Raw genomic sequence first — 23742 nt, forward strand, 5'->3', positions numbered from 1 at the left:
CGCGGGCGCAGCGCGGCCGGAAGTGCGGGTGGGAGCGGTGCCGCCATCATGGCCGACAAGATGGACATGTCCCTGGACGACATCATTAAGCTGAACCGGAGCCAGCGTGGGGCCAGCCGGGGTGGCCGGGGCGGCCGGGGCCGCGGCGGCACCGCACGAGGGGGCGGGCCCGGCCGGGGCGGCGTGGGCGGCGGGCGCGCGGGCGGCGGCCCCGTGCGGAACCGGCCGGTGATGGCCCGGGGCGGTGGCAGGAACAGGCCCGCGCCCTACAGCCGGGTACGGACCGGGCAGGCGGGGCTTGGGCCGCGGCGGCGCGGCGGGCTGGGGTGGAGGGTCCGCGCGGGGCAGGGACGCGGACGCGGGCGGCCCTTTGTCCACTCCCGGCGCGGCCGCGGGCTGCGAGGCCCTGGCGCCGGTCAGCGAGGTCCCGGTCTCATTGCAGCCGAAGCAACTCCCCGAGAAGTGGCAGCACGACCTGTTCGACAGCGGTTTCGGGGCGGGGGCCGGCGTGGAGACCGGTGGAAAGCTGCTCGTGTCCAACCTGGACTTCGGCGTTTCGGATGCGGACATCCAGGTGGGGCTCGGGGAGGCGTCGCGGGGGAGCGGGGACCTCATTCACTGCGCCCAGGTCGGGTGCCCGCGGGAACTCTGCCGGCCCTGCTCCGCTTGCGCCCGGGGTCAAGGATTCCCGGGTGAATCCCCAGTGATGGGGTTTGTACTACGTGTGCCTGCTTTGCCGCGATCGTGGTGGTCTGGAGGGGGCTGGAAGACCCGGTTTATAGATGCTTTGTAAGTGACTGCCGCGGTGCACGGGAACGGGGAACGATGCTGGGACTGTGCTGGATCAAGCTGTGATTGGAGAATTTACTGTGAACTCTGTGAGCTCCTACTCTATGCAGCTGTAGCCTAACGGTGCCATGGGCTCTGGTGCTTTGTCAAATCACATTCTGTTGGGTGTTGAGGGGTTCCCACGGATGCACCCATCAGTGTAACCAGGCAGTTATTTGTCAGGGGAACAGCTCCCCTGTGCTGCTGTCTTGGTGTACTGTCCTCCACCTGTTGTGGCCATGCCCCGTTTGGGCTGGTCAGAGCCCACAGTGCCTGCAGTTGGGTGCTTGGTGCATCTGCCTCAGGGCTGGAGGCTGAGGGGGGCTCCCACCCGGCCGAGGGGTGTCACAGGGTCATGAGTGGGCTCTGAGCTGTGCAGGAATTGAGTGCCACGTGTGTCCCTGGCAGGCACTCCTACGCCACAGAGTGCTGCCATCACCCTGGCCCCTGGCTCTTGTGTCCTCACTAGGGAAAACCAAACCACTGCTGTCAGACTTTCCTCATCGGTTCATTCATTCCAGCCTCTCCACGCACCAATCTGGCTGTGCCTGGGGAATTGGAAAGGAGCTCTGTCAGGTCACCTACTCACTGGGTAGTGTGCTGCACACCACCTCTTTTCCTTGTGTAAGTTCAGATTGGGTTTAAATAAGTTCCTGTTTGTTGCAGTGAGGCCGCAGTGTGTAAAACTCGGCCCCTGCGCTTTATGTGCAGCCAGGACTCACCTTCCTGCTGCTGCACAAGCTCCCACTGCATTTGTTTAACAGCAGGGCTGACTCAATGGCTTTGGCCCCCAGCCCCGTAACTTAGTGTTGCCTCAGATGTGGGATTGGTTTTGTTCCTGTGCTAATGCCTCTTTATGTGGTGCGAGAGGCCAGAGGAGCTCTGGTCACGAAGGAGCTGCACAGCGTTGCTCTTTGTGTCCTCTGAGGCAGGAGCAGCTGACCTCAGACTCTGAGCAGAGCTGACACAGCCTTGCTTGCCACATTCCATCCAGAAAGCATCTGCCAGGTGGCCTTTGCAGCTCTCTTCCACCAGCCCTGCTGGGAGTCCTGCTGTGATTCAGGAGCAGCTTGACACAGGCTGTGCAGTAACCTCATTAGCTTCCCAAATGTAGCACCTGAGAAACAAAATTGGTGGCTCTGTTGCTGCCTGTTTATTTCCAACCTTTGTGGCAGCAAAGGACAGACCGCAGCAGAGGACTTTGTTGGTCTCCATTTTTGGGGTATGTTCCTAATGGGCACAAGTTCAGTGCAGCAAGAGTGTCATCGTCTTGTGGATCCCTGCACTCCCATGGTCATTCTCTGTGAGAAAGGTGTCTGGGGTCTGGAGTATTTTCAATAGTTGCCACTTTGACTCATCTTCAACAAAGTCCCCCAGTTCCACTGGAAAAGAAACAGGTTTCAGCATTCCTTGAATTGCTTCACTGGCTGTAAATGTGCCTTCTGCAGGACATGAATGCAGAGTCCTGCTTGGTTTTGCCACTTACGACAACTCCCTGAAATCTTCCTGATGGGCTGTGCTTCCCTCTGCCATTGGCTCTTTTTCCAGATTGTCTGTGGTGGTTGGAAAAGCACTGGTGCTGGCCAAGTGTGTCTGTGTGGGGAGCTGCAGTGTTTGCAGCATTGATGGATGGGCATGCTCCTTTCCCTCTCATTCTCAGGAGCTATTTGCGGAGTTTGGGACCTTGAAGAAGGCAGCTGTGCACTATGACAGATCTGGTCGCAGTCTAGGAACGGCAGATGTGCATTTTGAGAGGAAGGCTGATGCGCTGAAGGCAATGAAGCAGTACAACGGGGTCCCCTTGGATGGTGAGTCTGTGTGGCCCATCTCCATGGCCTGTTTCCAGCGCTGGAGTGGAGCAACCTGCGCATCCGTGTCCCTGCCTGCGTGCCCGTTTCTCCCGCACATCCGTGTCGCTCCCTCCCACCTTGCGTGTCCTGCGCAGACTCACGGCTGCTCTCCCTCCCTTCAGGGCGCCCCATGAACATCCAGCTGGTGACGTCACAGATCGACACGCAGCGGAGACCAGCACAGAGGTGGGGCAGCCCCTGCCCCGAGCAGTGGGGCGGGAAGGTGCAGGACCCCTCCCTGATGGGGAACGTGGGTCCTGTTTGGGTTCGCTGACGGCACTAAAACAGTTGCTTTTAAAACTCACAGTGTAAACAGAGGTGGCATGACCAGAAACCGCGGGGTCTCGGGGGGATTTGGAGGTGGAGGCAACAGGCGAGGGACTCGTGGCGGGAACAGAGGGAGAGGCAGAGGAGCTGGAAGAACTTCCAAACAGCAGCTCTCTGCAGAAGAACTAGATGCACAGCTGGATGCTTACAATGCCAGGGTAAGTGCTGCTTGGGCACTGTCATGGGCTCCCCACAGCATCTCATCCTAGAAAGCACTGGCAGTCTGGAGCTGGCAGAAAAGGGAAAACATTTTCCAGGTCCTTGGACTGAAGCAGTCTCTCTCTGAAGCTGAGCTGTGCCTTGGCTTAGGCCTCAGCTTCGCTTTCCAGAGCACTTTGTCACCTGTTACTGGTGGCTGAGGAATAGCCTCTGCTCTTGCCAGGCTCTGTAGCTGGAACAGCCACTATGAACAGCAGCTGCAGAACAAAACCCACAGAGCTAATAGGTTGCAGGAATGAGAAAACAGAAAGGAAAATCTCATGTGGAAAAACTGTGTGTGGTGTGCTGCTGGGGGGAGGGTGCAATGTTGGTGGCAGAAATGAGCCCCAGCCTGGGGAGCCATGGGCAGGTTGCAGCTGTACCTGGAACTTGCTCAGCCTGTGGCGCAGCCGGGTCAGGATCCCAACAGAGCTGAGGCCACAAGGACACCGCAACAGCGAAGTCGGTGGTTCAGGACCGGGATAAGTCAGGGCAAGAGCATGGAGGAAGTGGGATAAACAGGATTCTAGAAAAAGCCTTGGAGCAGTGCAGGGGGGTGGTGTGCTGTCCTGCTCAGCACAGTGTGCTATGGCTTGGACCCGCCTATGCCTGTCCTGCAGCGCTTGAGGGTTCATCAGGGCCAGGCTGCCTGCAAAGAAGTGGGTGGGCTTGGGTGCAGGGGGGTGCTACAGGGTGCCAGGGCTGCTGCAAGGCACATGGTGACAGTTCCTCCCCTTTCTTCCAGATGGACACCAGCTAAAGCGGCAGCAGTGGGCGCAGGGAAGGACTCCAATCTTGCTCCACACTCCCGGCAGGGGCTGCGGCTGTGGCTACTACTACCGAGGATGGGATTTGTTTTACTTTTACGTTCTGGGATAGGTTTTAACTCCTGTAAAGGTTTTTTTTAATTCTCAGCAGACCTGTTTTGTACCGAGTTATTTTTGGGATAAATTTTTCTGGTTGCCTGTTGGGCCAAGGTGACTTTTTCACCTTTGCCATAATAAAATAGAACCATGTCTAGAGCTGTGGCTGATGCCTTGCCGCGCTGGGCCCCGCGCCCCATCCGCTCCCGCACATACCGTGATGCTCTGCCGTGTACCTGTCCCGCCCCGCCGGTCCCGGTCCCGTTCTGCCCCGCTGATCTCGTTCTTGGTCCCGGACCGCTCTCCTGGTCCCGATCCCTCTCTGCCCCGCCCTGCCGGTCTTGCCCCGCTCCGCCTCGGTCCCGCCCATCCGGTCCGGTCCGGTCCGCCCCGCCCGCGCGCGCGCGCCCCCGGGCCAATCAGCGCGCGGTGCGCGGCCGGAAGCGCGGCGGCGGCGCGGCGGTGAGTAACGGGAAGTGCCGGGCGTGTCCCGGAAGTGCGGGGGCGCGCGGGGCCTGGGCGGATCCGCGGCGTTGGCAGCGCAGCGTGGAGTGAGCGAGACCGGTACGGCGGGACCCGGCGGGAGCGGAGGGACCGGGCGGGTGGGGCGTAAGGTACGGCGGGAAGGGCTGGGCCGGGCGCGTCGCGCTGGCTCCGGGCCGCAGGAAGGGCCGGTCGGGGCCGAGAGGCGCCGCGGGGCTCCGGGTGCCCTTGCGCGACCTTCCGAAGGCCGAGGGAGCCGCCGCCCCCGGCGGGGCCGTCCCGGAGCGGAGCGCGTGGGGCGAGGGCGGAGCGCGGGCGGCCCGGGCGGCCCGCGTTCCCCTGAGGGGCCGGGGCAGTTCCCAGCGGGCTTTACCCGGTGCTCGGTCTGAGGGACGATGGACGGGATCGCTGGGCCCGACACGTCCGGGGGTCGGCGGTGCCTCTGGCGCATACGGTCGGTCGGCACGAAATGAGGAACCGGGAGACGCTGTACCAGAGCTGGGCTGTTCCGTGTCAAGGGAGGGCCCTTCCACCCCGAGCGCCGCTGGCCGGGTGCGCTTCGAGCCCCGTCGGAGGGTTTGCACAGGAGCCGCGATTCCTGCGCTCCCCCGCCACCATGCCCCCACCGGGAGCGGCGGCGCTTTCCCGGCAGCCGGTCTGAGAGCCGTGACCGTCGTTTGTTTGTGGTGAGAAAAGCCCTCGACCGCGCTTGTTCCCGTGAGGGTTCCGGGTCCACTCTGTTGCTCCCGTTGTCCGAGCATTCTTCCAGTGTGGAAGAGCTTCCACGACTGCAGAGTGGGGACAGTTTAACTGCTCTGGGTTCGGCTGCTGACACACACAGATGGGTCACAGTCTGGGCTCCAGGTACCCACGGTGCTGGTTTTCATCCCTGGTGCAGCGCTGCCAGTAGCCCTTATGCTTCTGGACTTGTTTGTGAGCCCTCAGTCTGGCTCTGCACAGCTCACCCATGTAGGTGAATGACAGGTCAGGGATATGTCAGAGCAAAAAGAAAAAACAAATCCTCCATCCTCAAACTGCCCACTGGGCAGCAAATGTGTCCTCCTGTTCCCCGACTCCTTCCCACCTGGGGCTGTGAGACAGCAGAGGGGATCAGGTGCGATGAGAATTCCCTCAGATGCTCTTACAAAGCAACTGGTGCAGCAGTGGTACCTGGATTTGCCCTGGTAGTGCCTGGCCTCAGGAAGTGTCAGCTAGGCTCCTGTCCCGTCTGTGCTACTGGTGTCCCCCCACTCCCCTGTGCTGCCCTGGGAACCATCTGAGCTGTCCATGTGGAGCAGCCAGGCCGGGTCGGGCTGTTCTGGCTCCCCGTCCTGGCAGAGCAGACTGGGACAGGGCCCTGCAGAAACGCCTATTGCTGGGTCACATTCCAGCCGAGTTCTCTGGATGGCTGTGCAGGCTTTCCTGCGCGCGGAAAGAAGGAAGGGTGGGGACTGCTGGAACTGGCGCTGCTGTGTGTGCACGGCTGCGCTGAGGCCTAATGGATGTCGGAAGCTGATTAGCCCATCTGAAGATACTCTGACTAATGCTGGGTTTGCTGGTGCCATGGGATCGGGATTCTGGGGTATGGAGTCAACGGCTCCCACTGTCCGCCTGGACACGAGCAGGGATATTCCCGCTAGTGTTTCTGCCTGGCAGGAGGTGGGGCTCTTGCGTTTGCTACTGCAGCTGCTCTGTCCTGCACAAAACATGCTGAGAATCCGGAAGAAACTGCTGCCTTGAGGGAGCAGTGAAGGCAGACTGTGAATTCCCAAGTGGGGATTCAGCCTCCTGCTGCCTTCTACAGGCTGATCCTGAGGATCTGCAGGGAGCCAGGGTCTGTTTCTGAAGATCCAGGAGCCCTCCTGTACCCTGCTTCCGGCACAGGCTGGGGTCCCTTCCTGCAACCGTGGCATTTCCCAGGGGGCTGTGCTGTCCCACAGAGCAGTGGGATCCCCAGGACCTGCGGGTAAGCTGATGGGAAAGGTGAGGGCTGTTTCCCCAGCGCCAAGCCCAGCCTGGCCTGCAGTGCTGACTGGAATCATGCTGGTGCTGATCCCCAGGGGTGTTTTCAGTTCTGGTGAGCTCCTCTCACCTTCGACATCCTGAGAGGGTTGGGGTGGGTCCAATTAATCTATGTGGCAGTACACATGATTCTTTAGCCTGGATCACAGAAGTCAGGCTGGAGCACAGGAATGTGACCAAAGAGCTGGGCATTTGGGATTTTGGTTGCTTTGGGCTTTTTTCTGTGTCCTGTATGGCATGGTTGTTGCTGAATACCAGTTTGTGTGAGGGGTTCCTCATTGGTCTGGTGGAGATGGGGTTAATGATGCCTGGGAGAAAACTGTCACCGTGTGGGGGGGGGGCGGTCAGCTGTCGAGGAGTGGCAGCTCTACACTGACACTAAAGTAGTGCATTTCCAAACTGCCCAGGAGAGGATTCTGGATCTTGGAGGTGAGCAGCTGCTGGCAGTCGGGGTTGTGAACACCAAGGCTGTTCCCAGTCAGTGCAGCTGTCTTCCAGCCATGGGAGCTGTGCTGGGGCTGGTGCTGTTGTTCACAGAGCACTGGCTCCAAGAGCTTCAGGTGCTGGAGCAGAGGCTGCCTCGTGGCTCCTGCCGTCACTGTTCTGGCTATCTGTGAGAGATTTTGTCTCTGCTTGGTCTGAAAATTGGAAGGTGGAGGGGGCCTGTGGATGCTCATGCACAGAAGTGTACCCACCACTGTTGGAGATACATGTGTGGATGCTAGTGGATCCTCTGCCAGGTGTGTGATTACTGTGCTCTCACAGAAGGCTCAATCACAGAATTTGGGAGTCACCACAAGTCTAGGACTTGGGACTTTGGTTCTGTAAAGCTGAAATTCTGTCACTTCCACTCCTGGGAGCCACAGATATTCTCAGAGCAAGGTGTGAGGGTTAGAACAAACTCGGTCCATAGGAGGTATAATCTAGCCCAGAGGCAAGCCGAAGGACATGAGGAGGGGATCAGGCAGGATGCAGGGTGTGTGAGTGAGCGTTTGCTCACCGCTTCTGGGAGTCCTCAAGCCCGGCAGCTGTTTGGGAGAAGCAAGGGACTGGGGTTGATAGGGAGACACTAGCATGAAATCTCATCAGTTGTCCATCTGTGACGTAAGACTAAATGTCCTTGTGAAGACAAATTTCCACATCATTCAGTGTGAGGATGTTGGAGGATGCCATGTGGAAGGGCCAGCTGTTTGCTGTGCTGTGCAGGGGTGGTGCCAGCAGCCATGGGAGCTGCAGATGTATAGGTACAGCAGGAAAAGCTCCTGGCTCAGATGCTTGTGCCACACAGGGCCAGAGCCTGCGTGGTGTCCCATCATCCCCCAGTGCCATTCTAAAGCTGTGCCAGAGTGTTCTGAGTCTTTAGAGAGTCCAAGTTGATACTTGCCATAGGATAACCCTTCAGACAATGTGCCCTGTGGAACACCAAGAATTCCTGAATATGTCATTGGCTTTTACCGAGGATTTTAATGGAGTGTTGGCATTACCTTTGCCCTTGGTGCAGCTGGGCATTTCCTGGGCAGAGTCCTCGGCAGCCGAGCCAGGCTCCACATCTTGTTTCCTTCATTGCCTGTGTCCCCAGCTGTGTGTGCCACAGATCCTTGCAAAGGGCTAAGCCAGGTGTCTCATCCCACTCTGCCAAGGCACCTGTCACAGAGCACTGACCTGACTGAGTTACAAAATGTGAGCACCAGATCCCAGCAGAAGCTCCCAGCATTCATGCCAGTGGTGAGACAGAGGCCTATTCTTGGCTGGAATCCTGTTGTGGAGAGCAGAACTGGGTTTATTCTGGGCACCTAGTTGATCTTGTGGAGGAGAATGTCTTCCCTATGGCTTTGGGGTATTTACCTTACAAGCAAAGCACTGAGATTGAATTTTTCCTCACTCTTGCCTGGGCCTCTGCGAAATGAAGATGAGACCTGGTCTCTGGAGGGGGGCTGGGGGCCCTTGGCAGGGTTGTGTCTCCCAGGGGACAGTGTAAAGGGCCCCAGTGAAGTGGGAGCCTGTGGAGTCACAGCAGAGCAGTTCTGGGGAACTCTGCTGCTGGTGTGGTTGGTTGGGGCACTCACACTTCTCCTCTCTGCTTCAGTGTGGGTCACGTGTGTGAGGATGGCGGAGCAGGAGCCAACAGCAGAGCAGCTGGCCCAGATTGCAGCTGAGAACGAGGAGGATGAACACTCTGTCAACTATAAGCCACCTGCCCAGAAGAGCATCCAGGAGATCCAGGAGCTGGACAAGGACGATGAGAGCCTGCGCAAGTACAAGGAGGCACTGCTGGGCGCCGTCACCGTGAGTGCAGGTGAGCCCTGGGATGTGTTGGTCCTCTCTGGCCTTGCCTCTGCTCCCACCTGGGAGCTGTTCTCCCAGCTCTGTGTTTGTGCAGGAGCACAGCCCAGAGCACAGAGCTGTGTCTGCGCTGCCCCATGCCCATCGCTGCCTGCAGTGTAGGGCTCAGGGACGGAGGGGTGGGGGTGGCACTCTGCCTTTGTGGAGGACTGTGGGCTGGGCCTGGTGCAGTGGAAGCTCTGACCCTTACAGAGTCAGAGGCTGGTTTTGCTGGGTTTCGTGTGCTTTCAAGAAGTTCCCTGGAGGGAAAAGGAGCTGTGTTGGCCAGTGTCAGGGATGGGTGTTTAACAGCTTTTTCTCTTGTCTCTAGATCCCAACGCTCCAAATGTTGTGGTGACCAAGCTGACCTTGGTCTGCACTACTGCTCCGGGCCCCCTGGAACTGGACCTGACAGGTGAGGTGGGAGGGAATTCCAGCCCTGCTCCTGCACAGAGCTGGCAGGGGTGCTGCTGGCAAGGTGCGTGAGCCTTCCTGTGTCAGAAGTGCTGGAGGCAGTGCACGGTGCTTGGGCCCTGGGTTCTGTACCTGGAGCCCAGCAGCAGTTCCCTGGCACCTGGGTGTTTTGTAGAGGTGTGAGGGGCCAGATGGGGCAGGCAGATTCTTCCAGCCTGCATGGTGACATTCATGGCGGCTTTGAAATGGTGACAGCCTTGGGGCAAACATCTGCAAAGAAACTCTTTGGAATTAATTGCATAGTTGTGCTGCAGTGTCCTGTCAGAGGGCATTTCTTGCCTGGCTGCAGCAGCATAGAGGGCCCTGTAGCTAGGGCCATTCCCTGCTCCTGCAGCTCCTGCCCCAGCTGCCTCATGCCATGGAAATTCATCCCAGAGCACAGCACGGAAGAGCTCTGAGCAACCCTTTCCTGTCTCTGTAGGTGATCTGGAAAGCTACAAGAAGCAAGCATTTGTGCTGAAGGAGGGCGTGGAATATCGGATAAAAATCTCCTTTAGGGTAAGGATTCCGATCTGGAAGTGGAATGAACAGAACATCAGACTGCTGCGGTCCCAGCTTGGGGAGTGCCTGTGCCCTGAAAGTGGGGTTATGCTGAAGGAATGGGCTCTTCCTGCAGGTGGGGTGGGCAGTGTAAATGGAGATGTCCTGCTCAGTCCCTGCTCCTCTCTCTGCAGGTAAACAGGGAGATTGTGTCAGGGTTGAAGTACATCCAGCACACGTTCCGGAAAGGTGTGAAAAGTAAGTGCTTCTCTGTGACTTGGTGCTGCTTTGTGTGAATGAGGACTTCCTGCTCATTTTGCTGCTGTGACAGGGGCTGCCCAGCAGCTCCTCATGGGAGGGGACAGTCCTCATTGCCACTGGGCCCATGGAGCTCTGTGAAGGCCTCTGGGCCTGCAGTGGTGGGGCAGCCCGTGGTCCTGGCTGCACAGTGTGTGATCCTGATCCCTCCTGAGCACGTTTTCCCCCTGAGCGTGGCAGGAAGCAGGTCACAGCTGACAGCATTGCCAGCGCTGTGGGGTCACTGCCCACAGGAAGGGCCCATTCCTGGAGGGAAGGGAGCTCTGAACTGGGTGAGATTCCAGTTACAGCTGTTCTACAGATTGTTGTAACAGTAACAGACCCTTCCTTTGCTTTAGCCTTGTCCCAGATGCAGGGGAGGCTCCATACACCTCTTTTTGTCGTTTTAGTTGACAAGACCGAATACATGGTTGGGAGCTATGGCCCCCGAGCAGAGGAGTACGAGTTTCTGACCCCCATGGAAGAGGCCCCAAAGGGCATGCTGGCCCGGGGCAGCTACAACATCAAATCCAAGTTCACAGATGATGATAAGACTGACCACCTGTCCTGGGAGTGGAACCTGACTATCAAGAAGGATTGGAAGGACTAGCCCTTCCCGAGGCCAAACCCCAGAGAGCGTGAATCAGACAGTGGCTACCGTAGAATACCCCCCCTGTACCAAAGTGCTGACATTGGAACCCTCTTACCTGTCGCCCCCGTTATCATTTGACCAGAGAGCTCAGTTTTTTATGTGCCCCCTCCCTGGAGAATTGCTGAGTGCATTGACCAAACCGTGCTGTCTGCATCTGGTCTCCAGCTGCCCGTCCTGGGGCTGTGCTGCCCCAGCACTGAGGGGAGTGCCCACTCCCTCGCCAGGCCCTTTCTTGCTTCCCACCTTCCTTTATCCAGGAGGTGCCAAAGGGGAGGAACTCCTGTTAGGATCCCGTGCTTGGCTTTCCTGCGCACAGCTCAGGGTAGCTACTGCTTCCAAGTAGCTGAAGAATTTTGGTGCCAGGCAGCTGTCAAATCAGTATATTGGCTCAAGTGGTGTCTGCCTGCCCTTTCCGCCCCATCAGTGTCCTGGGCAGCTTCATTTGTGGATGTTCCCTGTAACCATGATGCCTTAAATGTGTAACATGTATCCTCTAGGGAGGGAACCCTGCCCCTGTTACACTTTTTAAACGCCACCTGCCCTCCCCGTCTGTTGGCATGGGCTCAGCTTGGTCACGCCCCTCATGGGTTATTAGGAAAGATTCACAACTTCCCACTTCGCTGCTGGTTCGTTCCTCACCTGAGATGGGACATCTCCAGAGGGGAGAGGGTGTGACATCCTGGGTGACACCTGGCCGCCCTTCCTGGCACCCCAAGCACTGGCCTGGCTGGACCCCAGCCTTGCCTGCGCAGAGCCGCGAGCTCTCTGGGTGCCCTTGTGGCACAGAGGGGGCTGAAGGGCAGGGCGGTGCAGGGGTCACCAATGTTGCCATCACCTCGCACTTCTCATTGCAGCCCAGGTAGCTGCAAAGCACTGAAATTCCAGGACAGCACCTGCCCTCCTGGCTGTGTTGGGCTGAGGATGGACGAGTCTGTCTGTGCAGCTGCTCCTGATGCGATCAACAGAGCTTGCGATGGACAAGTGTTTTCCGAAGCGGTTAATGCCTTATGTATCTGTTCTGCCTTTAAAATCTGTGCCTGGCCTGTCAGTAGTTATTGCCTTGACACTCGGCCCCCCATGCCTGCCGCAGATCCGCAGCATGCTGGCCTCCACTCTTGGCTGCACAGCTGTGGCTCTTGGGGCAAAGAAGCCCCAGGGGCCCCCTGCAAGAGCTGGGGGGCTGGGCAGGCATGTGCCACCTCTGCAGCCCTCCGATTTGGATCTACCACATTGAGGTTAGAACTGGGACCAAGTACATGTGGCTTTCTCGTAGCTACGTCTTTGCCTCTAACTCCCCCTGCCCTGCCCCTAGAGAATTTTTTGTTAATTTGATTTGGTGCATATTGTCTGTAAGTCCTAGACCCAGGTTAACAGGTTTGGAATCATCGTCTGCTTCTCCTTTTATGACAGTTAAATAAAATCTTTGAACTGACTGTGTACTGTCCATGCTGGATCTTTGGCAGGAAGTGGCCAAATAGGATTTTTGCAAACACCTAGAGCAGGAGAAGACCAGGATCTGTGGGCTTGCTAGAATGTGGAACAGGATCTGAGACAGCCTTTGCCAGAGGAGGAGAGGCCCCATGGCAATATGTGTGCAGGATCTGTCCCTTGCTATTTGCCCTGCCCACAGTGTGAGGGGTGGGAGTGTGTGGGGCAGTGAAAATAGGGATTTCCAAGTGGGGTCTCTTGCCAGCAGAGGAGCAGGTGGGCTTTGAACCCACAACATGACTGCTCCAGCTGCACACGCATAGGGAAATTCCTCTGCAGTCACAGGAATGAGGGAGGTGATCAGAGAACACAATCCAGGAGAGTCAGCATGATAAGAGCCTGCGGATGTTTACAGAGCATGTGGCATGTTTGTGTTAAGGATAAGAAAAGTGTAGCCATGAAAAGCTCTTTACAGAATCCATGGCATGAGAGAACCTGGAGGAGGGGGCTCGGCTTTGCTCCTGGTCAAAGACTCGCGAAGGTAACCAAGAACTCCATAGGCTCCCTCTTGTATTTGGAGTTCACAGCACAGGCCCTGTCCTCGGGCCTTGGAAAGCTGCTAAAGGAGATGATGGGACTTGGAAAGGACAAGGGCTTTAGGCAACAGTCTGGGCCAGGCAGGAGCTGGCATGTGGCCAGTGCCCACTCCAGCAGGCACATGCTGCTCACTATGGAGAGCAGTGTCCAGCTACGACCCACCAGCCCTCCGCGCAGTGTGGGGCCGTGGAGGCCAGAGTGGGGACTGGAGCAGGGAACAGGCCTCACTCCCAGTGAGTCAGTTAGATCGACCCCAGATGTGCCTGATAGTGTGAACAAAGGCCCCCCTGTGCTGGCCCCTAACAGCCACTCTGCGGGCAGGGCTAGATGAGCACCCGGCTGATGCAACCCTAGCGCTTTGGCAAGAGTTTCCACACCCAAGGTGTCGAAGTTTCTGTTAGATCGTTTGTACCATGGTAGGAGGCTTGGAGGGGCAGGACGGCTGTGCTATGTGCTATAATTCAACTCTGAGGATTCTCTGCCTCAGTTCTCTGGCACATCTTCCCGCTGCGGGCTGACATGCAGGCTGTCCTGCCTGGCGCACGCTCATGAGTGCACTTGGGTACGGGTGACTCCAGTCACAGGCTGGGTGGGAAAGATCATTTGCATGAATTGTGGCTCCCAAGGTAAAGCCTTGGCCCCTTCCAGGTGATGCACCTCAGGAATCTTGGCCAGAAGTTGTGCAGCAGCAGTCCAGGCCGTTCCCCTTTTCCAGTGCTGCAGCAGCTCCCTCTGACACCACAGCTCTGTGAGTGCAGCAGCCAGGTCGGAGCAAGAGTGCTCATGCAGGACTACCCCGGGCAAGGTTGGCCCTCTCAGCAGAGACACGGATGCAGGTCCCCTCTGGCAGAGCAAGGAGCCAGGGCTCTCCGGGCAATGGCTCCGAGGTGGCCTGGACTAACACAGCCGCTGATTCCCTCCCTGGCAGACAAACGTGCCTATGTCTGCCCGCCCCTGGGTGGCCTCTGTGCCCTCACCGGGTGCTCAGCTTTGCGTTCCAAAACCTCGCTGAACTCTCCCCGGGCCCGACAAAAGCGTCTGGTTCAGCAGCGGCCGCAGCTCCTGAACGGGCAACAGCTCCTGGCAGCATCGAGGCAGTCGGATTCTCCACGGGGAATTGGTGAGCTCCCTGCTCCTCGCACCAGTGGCCCGGGGCGCCGGGCGCGGCCCCTGCCTAGAGCAAAGAGCAGCGGCTCTGCAGCAGCCCCGAGCTGGCAATCAATCCCCAGGGCGCGGCCGGAAGCCCGGAGTCTGCCCCCGTTCCAGCGCGTCACCTGCGTGCGCAGGAGCCCCCGGAGCACTGGCGCCGGTACCCGGGCACGGGCAGCGCCCAGGGGCTCCTCCCTACCCAGCGCACACCAGCAGCAGTTGGGACCCTCGGCAGTAGCGGGGCAGTGCAGGCAGACCCGAGCGAAGGGATCCTCTGGCACGGTCACCAGGCCGCTCTGTGCCGGCTCTCTGCAGAGGCTCCGCACGGAACCGCGAGCTCTGATCTGGAGCCTCAACGGGCCCTGCTCGGCCCGGGGGGCACGAGGAGTCCCCGCGCTGCTGCCTTCTCTGTGAGGGCGCGGGGACGCCAGCGCTGCCTGAGCTCCCCTGGCCCATCTCCGGGACTGGAGAGGTTACAACAAAGCGAAACGGGACCGTCCCAAGCCGCAGCCGGGCCGGTGCCCGGCCCGGTCGGAGCCCAGCGCCAGGGGACAGCCAGCCAGGGTCGGGAGGGGGCAGCGCTGCCGCCGTGACCCCGAGTAGCTGCCGGGCGGTGCCTGAGGTGAAGGTCGCTCATAAGGGGGATCCCCAAGGAGAGGGGGAACGAACGGAAGCGACCGGGACCACACCGCGGCTGCACCGGGCCGGGCCGGGCCGAGCCTCGCGCGCTGCCCTGGTCACGTGGGGCGCGCGGCCCACTCAGAACGCACCACGCGCTCGTGGCCGCGCGCACGCGCGGTGCCGCCCGGCGGCGCTTCCCGAGTGCCACGTTCGAGGGCGGGGGCCACGCGAGACGGCGGCGCTGGCCAATCACGGGCGGCGTTGCGGGGAAAGGGGCCAATGGTGGCCCGCGGGCGGGGAGCGGGGCCGACGGCCAACCCGAGACGGCGGCCGAGGGGCGTGCCCGGAGCGCCAGCCAATGGAAGGCGCGGAGCGGCCGCCGTGGCGGCCCCGGCCAATGGGAGGTGGGCGGCGCGGCCAATACCGCGCGGCAGCGGCCGCCGGGGGCGGGTTTATAAGGGGAGGCGGCGCTGCGGCCGCGCGCCTGCCTTGGCTCGTCCCGAGCGCCGCCATCAGCCATGGCGGGTGTGCGTGCGCTGTTCCCGCTGCTCTGCCTGGCCCTGCTGCTGCCCGCCCGCGCCGCCGCCGAGGAAGAGGAGGAGGATGGCGTCCTGGTGCTGCGCGCCAACTCCTTCGAGCAGGCGCTGGCCGAGCACCGATACCTGCTCGTCGAGTTCTGTGAGCGCGGCGGGGCCGGGCCGGGGGGAACGGGCGGGCGGGGGCCGAGGGCGCGGCTGGGAGACGGAGGGGTCGGGCTGGGGAGACGCGCTGAGGGACGGGGTCCCCCGGGCGTGTGTTGGGCTGGGCTGGGGCGCGGGGTCTGCGCGGCCCCGTGGCCCGCCCCACCCCCGGGGCTCCGTGAGTCCGAGAGGGCCTCGCTCCGCCCGGGAGTGGAGTCGGGGAGGCCCGGCCGGCGCTGACGCCCCATCCCGCAGACGCCCCGTGGTGCGGGCACTGCAAAGCGCTGGCGCCCGAGTATGCGAAGGCGGCGGCGAAGCTGAAGGCCGAGGGCTCGGAAATCCGGCTGGCTAAGGTGGACGCCACGGAGGAGTCGGAGCTGGCGCAGCAGTTCGGCGTACGCGGGTATCCCACCATCAAGTTCTTCAAGAACGGCGACAAAGCCGCGCCCAAGGAGTACACGGGTGAGGAGGGGCAGGACACGGGTGAACTGGGTCTGGATGCGCCGCCAGGGTGCAGAGGGCAGCAACGTGGCGCTGGGTCCCAGCACATGGCCCCGTGCTCGAGCTGTGCTGCTGTGGCTGGACAAGGTCCACTGTAACAGTAACCTGGGAATGGTGCTGGGCTGATGTGGAACAGGCCAACCTTTAGTGTCCTCCCTCTGGTGAGATCCCTAAGGTGAGCTTGAGTGGAGGAAATTGCTTTTGTGTAGGAAAGCAAAGTGGCCTGAGCTTGGTTTGTTGTGTGCCCTGACTTGGCTCAGGCAGTGCAGTGCCCAGAACTGGAAACAGGCCTGGGCCATTGGGTGAGGGTGGCAACACAGGGTGTGAGAGAGCTGCAAGGAAGGCTAAGACAGAATTCAGCTAAGCCAGGCTACACAGTGCTGGGTAACAGAGGGTAACATCCAGAATAAAGATGTTGGAAGGAAAAGGTGATGTAGTAACATAACTAATACTGAGATCTTAGAGAAGTGCTGCATTGCTGATCAAAGTTTAAGGATAGGGGCAGGAGGTGAGACAAGAATGGATTCCTGGGAGCCCCTTGTACCGTGACTTATCAATTAGGGATTAGCTTAATTGCACCATGAGTGAAAGGGAATGAGTTGCGTAAACGTTATCTTGAGTCTTGCTGATCTCTTGACCAGCTGCTGAAAGGTCTCTCTCAAAGCTTGAGGGTTTTGTGGTCTTGAACTTAGTTGGAGGGGAAAGTGACTCCTTTTTATCTCCTGGTGTAGCTGGCAGGGAAGCGGATGACATCATCAGCTGGCTGAGGAAGCGCACGGGCCCAGCTGCTGCCACCCTGACTGATGTGGCTGCTGCGGAGGCACTGGTGGACTCCAGTGAAGTGGTGGTGGTTGGTTTCTTCAAGGTAGTGTTTGTGTTTCCATTGGAGATGCTCTTGTGTGTGTCCAGGGCCTTCCCGGCTTCCTCTGTGCCTTGTGCAATACTTGCTGTCCTGCCTTACTTGATCTTCCAGTTCTTTGGGCTGAGCCCTGGGATGTGAATGCTTCAGGTGATGTGGGCCCTCTGAGACCCTGTTCTTTACTCTCCAGGATTTGACATCAGAGGCAGCAAAGGAGTTCCTGTTGGCAGCAGAAGCTGTGGATGATATTCCTTTTGGGATTTCCTCCAGTGTTGATGTCTTCAGCAAGTACCAGATTAGTAAGGACAGCGTCATCCTCTTCAAGAAGGTACTGGCTGGTACTAGGCCTGAGCACCATGCTGGGGTCTGCTGTCTCTTCCCTTTTCTTTAATTAGTCACATTCCAACAAGGTCAGCCCTGGACAAAACAGCAAAGGCCCAATGCTTCAGTGTAGCTGATCTTGGGCCTCAGAGCCTGGGGAGGAAGAGCAGAGACTATGGCCCCTTTGTGGGGGAGTCTCAGGGAGCCACAGTGTGCAGCTGTGTCAGTCTCCCAGCCCTGTGCTCTTTTCCCAGAGCTGCTGGGCTTTGAGTGCAGGTTGTTCCTTCGCTCACTTCCCTGTTCCTCAACTCTCTGCAGTGCAGCAATAGTCACACAGTCTTGGACAGGCCAAAGAGAACAGTAGATGAGCTCTCTGGCTGTCATGGTGCTATTTGGTTGTGTCTTAGCAGAGTTGCTTTTTGTTGCTCATTGTTGGCCTCTGCTGCTGTCACTCACTGCTGTGTCCAAGAGCTGTTCTGTCTCACTGTTGTGGGTTCTGCAGTGCAGGGATCGCAAAGAAGCTCCTAAGAGGATTTGCAGTTCCAGCTGACTGGACTGGGGCAGTGGATTATGTACAGAGGGATGCTGACTACCTACAGAATCACAAATAAATGTACTAATGGAGGCCTGAAAATCCCTGTCACTGGGATGAACTTTCAGGTTTGAGCAGACAAAGAGAGGTTCTTTAGGCTTGGTGGCTCCTCACCCAGAGGTGGTGTGAGGCAGGTCTAAGTGCTTTGGGTTCAGACTTAGTAAACCTGTAATCTCATCAATCATGACTCTGCCCAGCCTAACCTAACACAAGACTTTCTTTTTGTTCACCTGAAATAATTGTTTTATTCTCCTATGCCTCTGACATTGTAGTTATTTTCATGGCGATGGAAGCTTGTAGACTTAAATTCTGAGTCAGAGCCCCTCAGGTCAGTGTGGCTGAGGGAATACCTGGCCTAATGAGCTCAAAATGCATTAGCAAAATGGGGATGGGAAGGGAGGAATATTTGTTCTTGTCTCATTTGGTAGCTGTACCCTATTGCATGAATAGCTTTGTCTGCCCCACTCTGGGTAGTGCTGGGCTGGGCAGAGCTCTGGGCCTGGCAGCCTTTCATGTGTGTTGGGAATGGGAGTGACTGTGATGTGCCAGGTGGTTCCTGCACTGGGCTGGGGCAGGAGTGCTTGGCTCTATGGGAGAAGCAGCCTAGATCTGTCCAGCCATCGGGGCTCCTCCCTGTTCCTGTGCAATGGCATGGCAGTGCCATGGGAGCTCTTGGATATGTCTACTCTAAACCAAAGAGAAAAGGGCAGGAGAACTTGATGGCCTATTTTGGCTTTGGGCTTTGGCTCAGCTCTGTACCATTAGTTGGGTCTAAACTGAGAGTGTTTGGCTCATTGTTCTTCTCTTACTCTATGTGAGTTGTCCAGACTCGCACAGCTGTCCTGATGGTGCTGAAGTGCTCTGCAGAGCTTCTCAAAGTGTTTGCAAAGTTATTTTCTGATGCTAAGTGTTTTCCTTGCCTTTTCCATTGAGGCTGGTGTGCCTCTCCTAACAGAAGGTTATCTGAGTCCACTCTCCTCCTTCTGTCAGCACCTCAAGTATGGCCTTGCCAGGGCACTGCTGTGCCCTTTTGCACATCCTCCCTCTAACCTTGATGGGCCAACTGCAGCTGTTCCTGTTACAGGCTGCCAGAGGGTTCTGGGAATCCTGGTCAGGGGTGATACAGGTGATGGCCCTGTAAAACAGGACCTGGCACCTCTGGTGTGATGTGCTGTTGTCTCTTAACAACGGAGACTGGAAGGAACCCCCCAGAGCCAAGGAAGTTAGTGCTGCAGGCTTTGCTGTCAGATGTTCCCAGTGCTGTCTGGCTGCAGTGTCTGCTCTGACCACTGATTGCTGCAGAGGAGAAGCTGCTGCAAGGCTGGAGACAGCTGCTCAGGGTCCTTCTTGCTGACTTGCATCACAAATGGTTTCACAGTGGTGCAGAGCAAGGCTGAGATTAAACCTGGCTGTTGTTGCTGCTTACCTTCTGCTGGGGGGTGATTTAAAGCTTTGTTTGCTAGGAAGATAGACACCTTGATCCAGATTTTATGTGGGCATGTGGTTACCTTGTTGAGATGGGAGTCTGCTCTGAATGAGTGCAGCTGAGATCTGCTGGGGCAGTGACTGGAGATTTGTGCGGGACGCAAGTGTTCTAATGAAGAATGTCTGTTCTTGCAGTTTGATGAAGGCCAAAACAACTTTGAAGGGGATCTCACAAAAGATAATCTGCTGAACTTCATCAAGTCTAATTCATTGCCTCTGGTCATAGAGTTCACTGAGCAGGTGGGTCTTCAGATATCTGACAAGGCCCTTCCCATGGCTGCTGCAAGAATATAGCAAAGGTCTAGTTGTAAGATTCCATAGTCCTGTTTTATTGTGGAGCTGACACTGGGGGTATGGAGGAGTGGGAAGAAATAAAGGAGGTGTGAGCAAGCTCACACCTCAGAGCAGTCCTGCAGTATTGGAGGCTGCTGTGGGCTGGTCAGCATAGCAGAGTTAAAGTGGTCTGGATACTGATTTGCCTCTTTTCCAAAAATAAACTTTATTTTTTACTCCCCAGACTGCTCCTAAAATATTTGGAGGAGAGATCAAGACTCATATTCTGCTTTTCCTACCAAAAAGTGTGTCTGACTATCAAGGGAAGCTGGACAACTTCAAGAGTGCAGCTGGGAACTTCAAAGGGAAGGTGAGATGGATTTCTTGGATCATGAGCTGAGACCACTTCCTGCAGAGAAGTGTAGCACTGTCTTTATCTGTGGAGCAGCTGTGGAGGAGGACTTTAAGCCAGCTCTCTATTCTGGGACAGGGCAGGAAGAGACCCCAGTTCAGCTACACTTGGTGTGAGTGTGTGGAGTGTCAATAGCCACAAGGTACTCATGTTCACCTCCTACCTTTCACTTTTTTCCTCCCAAGATCCTGTTCATCTTCATAGACAGTGACCACAGTGACAACCAGAGGATTTTGGAGTTCTTTGGCCTAAAGAAGGAAGAGTGCCCAGCTGTACGTTTGATCACCCTGGAGGAAGAAATGACCAAATACAAACCTGAATCTGATGAGCTCACAGCAGACAAGATCAAAGAGTTCTGTAACAAGTTCCTGGCAGGCAAGATCAAGGTATGTGGATAAACAGTACTGGTGGTGAACAAGGTAGCTGAGAGGGAACAGAAATGTTCCCTGTGAGGGGCTGGAGAGCCAGGTGGAGAAGCCCGTCCATCTTCTGCAAGGAACATCCCATGGGCTTTGTGATTAGAAACGAAAGGCAAAGCTGCTGGGACCTGGAGGCTGTAGGAGAGCGAGCCAAGTAAAGGGAGTTGGACATGGCCAAGCAGTTGTACTCCCCCTGTGGGCACTGTGCTGTTTATCCAGTTGCTCTTTCTGCCAGTAGCCTGTGGAAGGTGTGAATTCTGTGGCACAGGGAAAAGGGTTGTCAGCTCCTGTCTGCTGGAGGGGCTGTGTGCGGCTCACCCAGCAGTGTGGGTGCAGCAAAGCCCAGTCCTCTGGGAATGGGGCTGTCAGGAGTGCTGCTTCCTTCCTGCAGAGCTCTGTTGCCATTCTCTCTGCACAACAGTACCTGCTATTCCTGCTGGGTCAGGGTGGGAAGGAGACTCTCTGGGGAAGAAGAGGAAGTGACCAATTCATCTGCTTGCTCACAGCCTGTGACTGAGGCACCAGTGGGGGTGGTTAAACCTGGGTTTTCCAGGATATGTGATTGCATGTTCAGTCCAAGTAGCTATGTAGCAAACAGTATGTCTGAATTTCACTTTTTATTCCAGCCCCACCTAATGAGTCAGGATCTTCCTGAGGACTGGGACAAGCAGCCTGTCAAAGTTCTGGTTGGGAAGAACTTTGAAGAAGTTGCTTTTGATGAGAATAAGAATGTCTTTGTGGAGTTCTGTGAGTATCTTCCTACAGCTGATTCCAAGTAACTAGTATGAAAGGATTGCCAAAGCACTGTGTGACCAGAAGTAGGGGAAAAGCCTTTTGTAGAGTCTGGGCCCCCCCCCCCAAAGGCAGTGCCTTGGTTGCAAAGATGTGTGAGAGCTGTCTGGTTGGGGAGGAGTGGTACCTCGTTAGGTTGTTGGTGCAACTCTCTCTCTGTAATTAACAGATGCCCCATGGTGTGGTCACTGCAAGCAGCTGGCTCCAATCTGGGACAAGCTGGGAGAAACTTACAGGGACCATGAGAACATTGTCATTGCCAAGATGGACTCAACAGCTAATGAAGTGGAGGCAGTGAAAATCCACAGCTTCCCCACACTCAAGTTCTTCCCTGCAGGCTCTGGCAGAAATGTAAGCTGGCAGCCAGGCTCGTGCAGTCACGTAGCCAGGGAGCACGGGAATGCTCAGCTGCTTGCTCGAGTTGTTTTGGACAAGGCCTTTGGGAGGGATCTGCACTCTGTCGGGATGGAACACAACAAGTCTACAGGACACCAAAGACCCTTTGTGGGGTCTGGGCTGCAGGGAAAGAGTTTGGGGGGGAGTGGGAAGTGGGAATGGGGAAAAGAGGGAGCATAGAGGACAGTGTGCTCATCTGCAGGCTATTCTTTCCTCGCAGTGATCTCTGAAGTCTAGTGGCTGAGCTGTTTTCCTTCGTCTCATATGGGTGAAGGTGAATTTTTAAATTCCCTTTTGCTTGGCATGTTCACTGTTGCTCAGAAAGAGAATTCTCCTTTCCAGGGGTGTGGGTCTGTAGTACCCATAACCAGCATCCTTATGTTTTCCCTCTGTAGGTAATTGACTATAATGGGGAGAGGACACTAGAAGGCTTCAAAAAATTCCTGGAGAGTGGAGGTCAGGATGGGGCGGCAGCTGATGACGTGAGTAATGTGGATGGAGTACTTTGGGCCTTTGGGAACAGCGAGCATGGGTCAGAGCTGGTTCTGTGCCTGAATCCTCAGTCCTAAATAAGATCCTGTGTTGTTACATGTCAGGAGAGGATATTGCTGGTGAACAAAGTGCCCACAGCAGTGTGATCTGTTCAGGTGCAGCCTGGCTGGCAGTGGGCCTGCAATGGGCTCCTTATCTGGAGAGCACTGTGTGAGCGTGAAGTAGCAGTGCTGTGGTTGTGCACTGCTGGGGCACTCAGGGCTTGTTCCCTAGAGAACTTCCACTCAGCACCTGGAACTGGGCTATGTGATCAATGCCATGTATCTGTGTATCTAGTTGGAAGCTCTCATCTGCTGCGGGTGGTGTGGAGGCTATTACACGTGGACAGGTACCAGCTTCCAGGGGTTCCTAATCCTTAATGTCCTGAGTCTGAAGCTCTTGATAGCAGTCTCTGGATGTTTTGTTAGCATGGCAGCAGAGAGCAGTGACCAGACAAGGGTGGCTGCTCAGTGCTCGGTTCTGGATCTGCCTCGTGTGCCAGAAACCAGGAGCTGTCTGTAACCTCCACAGGATCTAGAGGACCTGGAGACAGATGAAGAAACGGAACTCGAGGACGGTGATGAGGATGAGCAGAAACTCCAAAAGGATGAATTGTAAAGAGAAGACTGATTACATCATCCAAAAAATCAGACACTAAATTGACTGCTGTAATGCAGCCCCGTGAGTCAGAAACCCATTAAGATTTAAAGCAGAAGGTAAATGACTGGAAATCCAGGGATTGGCTTCTAAAGTAACGCTTTACCCTCACTTGTCTGTACACTTACCTTTTCTTTCTTTTGGCTTTTGAAAAGGGAACTGTCACTAGGGAGCCAGCCCAGCCAGCTGGGCTCTTTTTTTCTATTGTGATGTACTTTTTCGTACACAGCTTTTGTCTGGAGAATTCTGTTCTTCTGGGCAACAGGAGGTTGTGAGGTGGTACCAGGAGTTCAGTGGCCTGACAATCTGGAGCCTTGCCACTAACATCTTCCAAGACAGCTTTTTCTCTTTCTTTTAGAACTAAAGCCCCTAATTGATTTCTGCACCTGGCAGGGTCCTTAATGGCATCAGCTGTTCTTCCCTGGGGCTGGCCTTCAATATATGTAGGGGCAAAGGGCTGATGGCTTCCTGGGGAAAGGTGTATGTGAAGGTGCTTCTCTTCATGCTAGCCAGATGTTTCCTTTCCCCTCTCCTTCAAGACACTTGGAGATGACTATTCCAAACTCCTGGAGGGGTGGAATACTGTATGCACTGGCTGTGGCAGGCTCTGAGGGTGGAGGTGGCTGCTGGCTCACCAGCTGTGTTGACATCCTTTTGATCAAAGACAAAACTTGCGATCCCTTTCCATGAATTATTTTGAGTGGGTTGACCCAGGAGGTGGGTGGTGGGGGAGGGCCTGATAAACAGATCACACAGGACATTTGCAATTACTCGAGTTTGGGAATGTGACTGAGGGAGTGCCTCACAGGCCTGAGCTGCATCAGGCTGGTTCTTAGCATTCTGCTACAATAACATTGGTACTGAATTTGATGGCCAAATAAAGTTGAGATTTTAATACTATTATGTCTCTTTGTCTTTATCAGAGTGTAGAATATTTGAACCTACCCTGGAAGGGGAGATCAGAGTTGTAGGGTGATTCTCAAGAGGCTCTGCTGCAACAGGGTGTGTATCACTTTCTCCGCATAATTGGTAAAGGAGGAGAACTTCCCAATGCTCGTGTCCTGGGCTTGTGCAGGTGCTTTGTTAGGAGTGAGCGGGCCGTGGTTTGGCTCTGAGAGTGCACAGCCCCTTGGCCAGCTGGCTGGGCTGAGGGGACATTGCTCTGGAGCAGTGAATCAGGACATGCCAGGGCTGCTGTGGCTCTGCTAGTAAGGCTCACATGACCCCATGAGC

At 56.5% G+C, this 23742-nt stretch overlaps 3 protein-coding genes and 1 long non-coding RNA gene across 6 annotated transcripts; 3 read left to right on the forward strand and 1 right to left on the reverse strand.

Annotated features, from left to right (window-relative positions):
• Nucleotides 1-9: 9 nt before the first annotated feature.
• Nucleotides 10-4225, forward strand: ALYREF (Aly/REF export factor). Its single transcript, XM_032129200.1, has 6 exons — nucleotides 10-276; nucleotides 443-574; nucleotides 2489-2636; nucleotides 2801-2864; nucleotides 2986-3163; nucleotides 3949-4225. The coding sequence occupies exons 1-6, from the start codon at nucleotides 49-51 to the stop codon at nucleotides 3961-3963; spliced, it is 765 nt and encodes a 254-aa protein (XP_031985091.1). The 5' UTR covers nucleotides 10-48; the 3' UTR covers nucleotides 3964-4225.
• On the reverse strand, nucleotides 845-4444 carry LOC116453588. The gene is made up of 2 exons (XR_004243856.1): nucleotides 4283-4444; nucleotides 845-3421 (listed from the first exon to the last, which is right to left on the reverse strand). It is a non-coding gene; the product is annotated as an uncharacterized LOC116453588 (long non-coding RNA).
• An 81-nt stretch (nucleotides 4445-4525) lies between these two features.
• ARHGDIA (Rho GDP dissociation inhibitor alpha) lies at nucleotides 4526-12229 on the forward strand. 3 transcript variants are annotated; one of them, XM_032129109.1, is made up of 7 exons: nucleotides 4570-4630; nucleotides 6354-6515; nucleotides 8658-8867; nucleotides 9225-9308; nucleotides 9789-9865; nucleotides 10042-10105; nucleotides 10555-12229. In XM_032129109.1, exons 3-7 carry the CDS (start codon nucleotides 8678-8680, stop codon nucleotides 10752-10754), a joined length of 615 nt encoding a protein of 204 aa, XP_031985000.1. In that variant the 5' UTR covers nucleotides 4570-4630; nucleotides 6354-6515; nucleotides 8658-8677; the 3' UTR covers nucleotides 10755-12229. The 3 variants fall into 3 exon arrangements, with proteins under 3 accessions (XP_031984999.1, XP_031985000.1, XP_031985001.1); XM_032129108.1 differs by lacking the exon at nucleotides 6354-6515 and having other exon boundaries at nucleotides 4526-4630; XM_032129110.1 differs by lacking the exons at nucleotides 4570-4630; nucleotides 6354-6515 and adding an exon at nucleotides 7095-7784.
• A 2823-nt stretch (nucleotides 12230-15052) lies between these two features.
• Nucleotides 15053-23409, forward strand: P4HB (prolyl 4-hydroxylase subunit beta). Its single transcript, XM_032129092.1, has 11 exons — nucleotides 15053-15269; nucleotides 15527-15733; nucleotides 16504-16637; nucleotides 16822-16959; nucleotides 19165-19269; nucleotides 19547-19672; nucleotides 19900-20100; nucleotides 20760-20880; nucleotides 21095-21276; nucleotides 21717-21803; nucleotides 22384-23409. Exons 1-11 carry the CDS (start codon nucleotides 15110-15112, stop codon nucleotides 22468-22470), a joined length of 1548 nt encoding a protein of 515 aa, XP_031984983.1. The 5' UTR covers nucleotides 15053-15109; the 3' UTR covers nucleotides 22471-23409.
• The last annotated feature ends 333 nt before the right edge of the window (nucleotides 23410-23742 follow it).

This window comes from Corvus moneduloides, chromosome 19 (genome assembly GCF_009650955.1).
Source record: "Corvus moneduloides isolate bCorMon1 chromosome 19, bCorMon1.pri, whole genome shotgun sequence".
NCBI lineage: Eukaryota > Metazoa > Chordata > Aves > Passeriformes > Corvidae > Corvus > Corvus moneduloides.

Bases quoted from the DNA above. Each gene is read 5' to 3' on its own strand.
- ALYREF (XM_032129200.1), top strand. From the start codon at position 49: ATGGCCGACAAGATGGACATGTCCCTGGACGACATCATTAAGCTGAAC. The intron at 277-442 runs GTACGGACCGGG...GTCTCATTGCAG, and splicing joins GGCCCGCGCCCTACAGCCGG to CCGAAGCAACTCCCCGAGAA. The intron at 575-2,488 runs GTGGGGCTCGGG...TCTCATTCTCAG, and splicing joins TTTCGGATGCGGACATCCAG to GAGCTATTTGCGGAGTTTGG.
- ARHGDIA (XM_032129110.1), top strand. From the start codon at position 7,646: ATGAAATCTCATCAGTTGTCCATCTGTGACGTAAGACTAAATGTCCTT. The intron at 8,868-9,224 runs GTGAGCCCTGGG...TCTTGTCTCTAG, and splicing joins CGCCGTCACCGTGAGTGCAG to ATCCCAACGCTCCAAATGTT. The intron at 10,106-10,554 runs GTAAGTGCTTCT...TTGTCGTTTTAG, and splicing joins GTTCCGGAAAGGTGTGAAAA to TTGACAAGACCGAATACATG.
- P4HB (XM_032129092.1), top strand. From the start codon at position 15,110: ATGGCGGGTGTGCGTGCGCTGTTCCCGCTGCTCTGCCTGGCCCTGCTG. The intron at 15,270-15,526 runs GTGAGCGCGGCG...CCCATCCCGCAG, and splicing joins ATACCTGCTCGTCGAGTTCT to ACGCCCCGTGGTGCGGGCAC. The intron at 19,270-19,546 runs GTGGGTCTTCAG...TTTACTCCCCAG, and splicing joins TCATAGAGTTCACTGAGCAG to ACTGCTCCTAAAATATTTGG.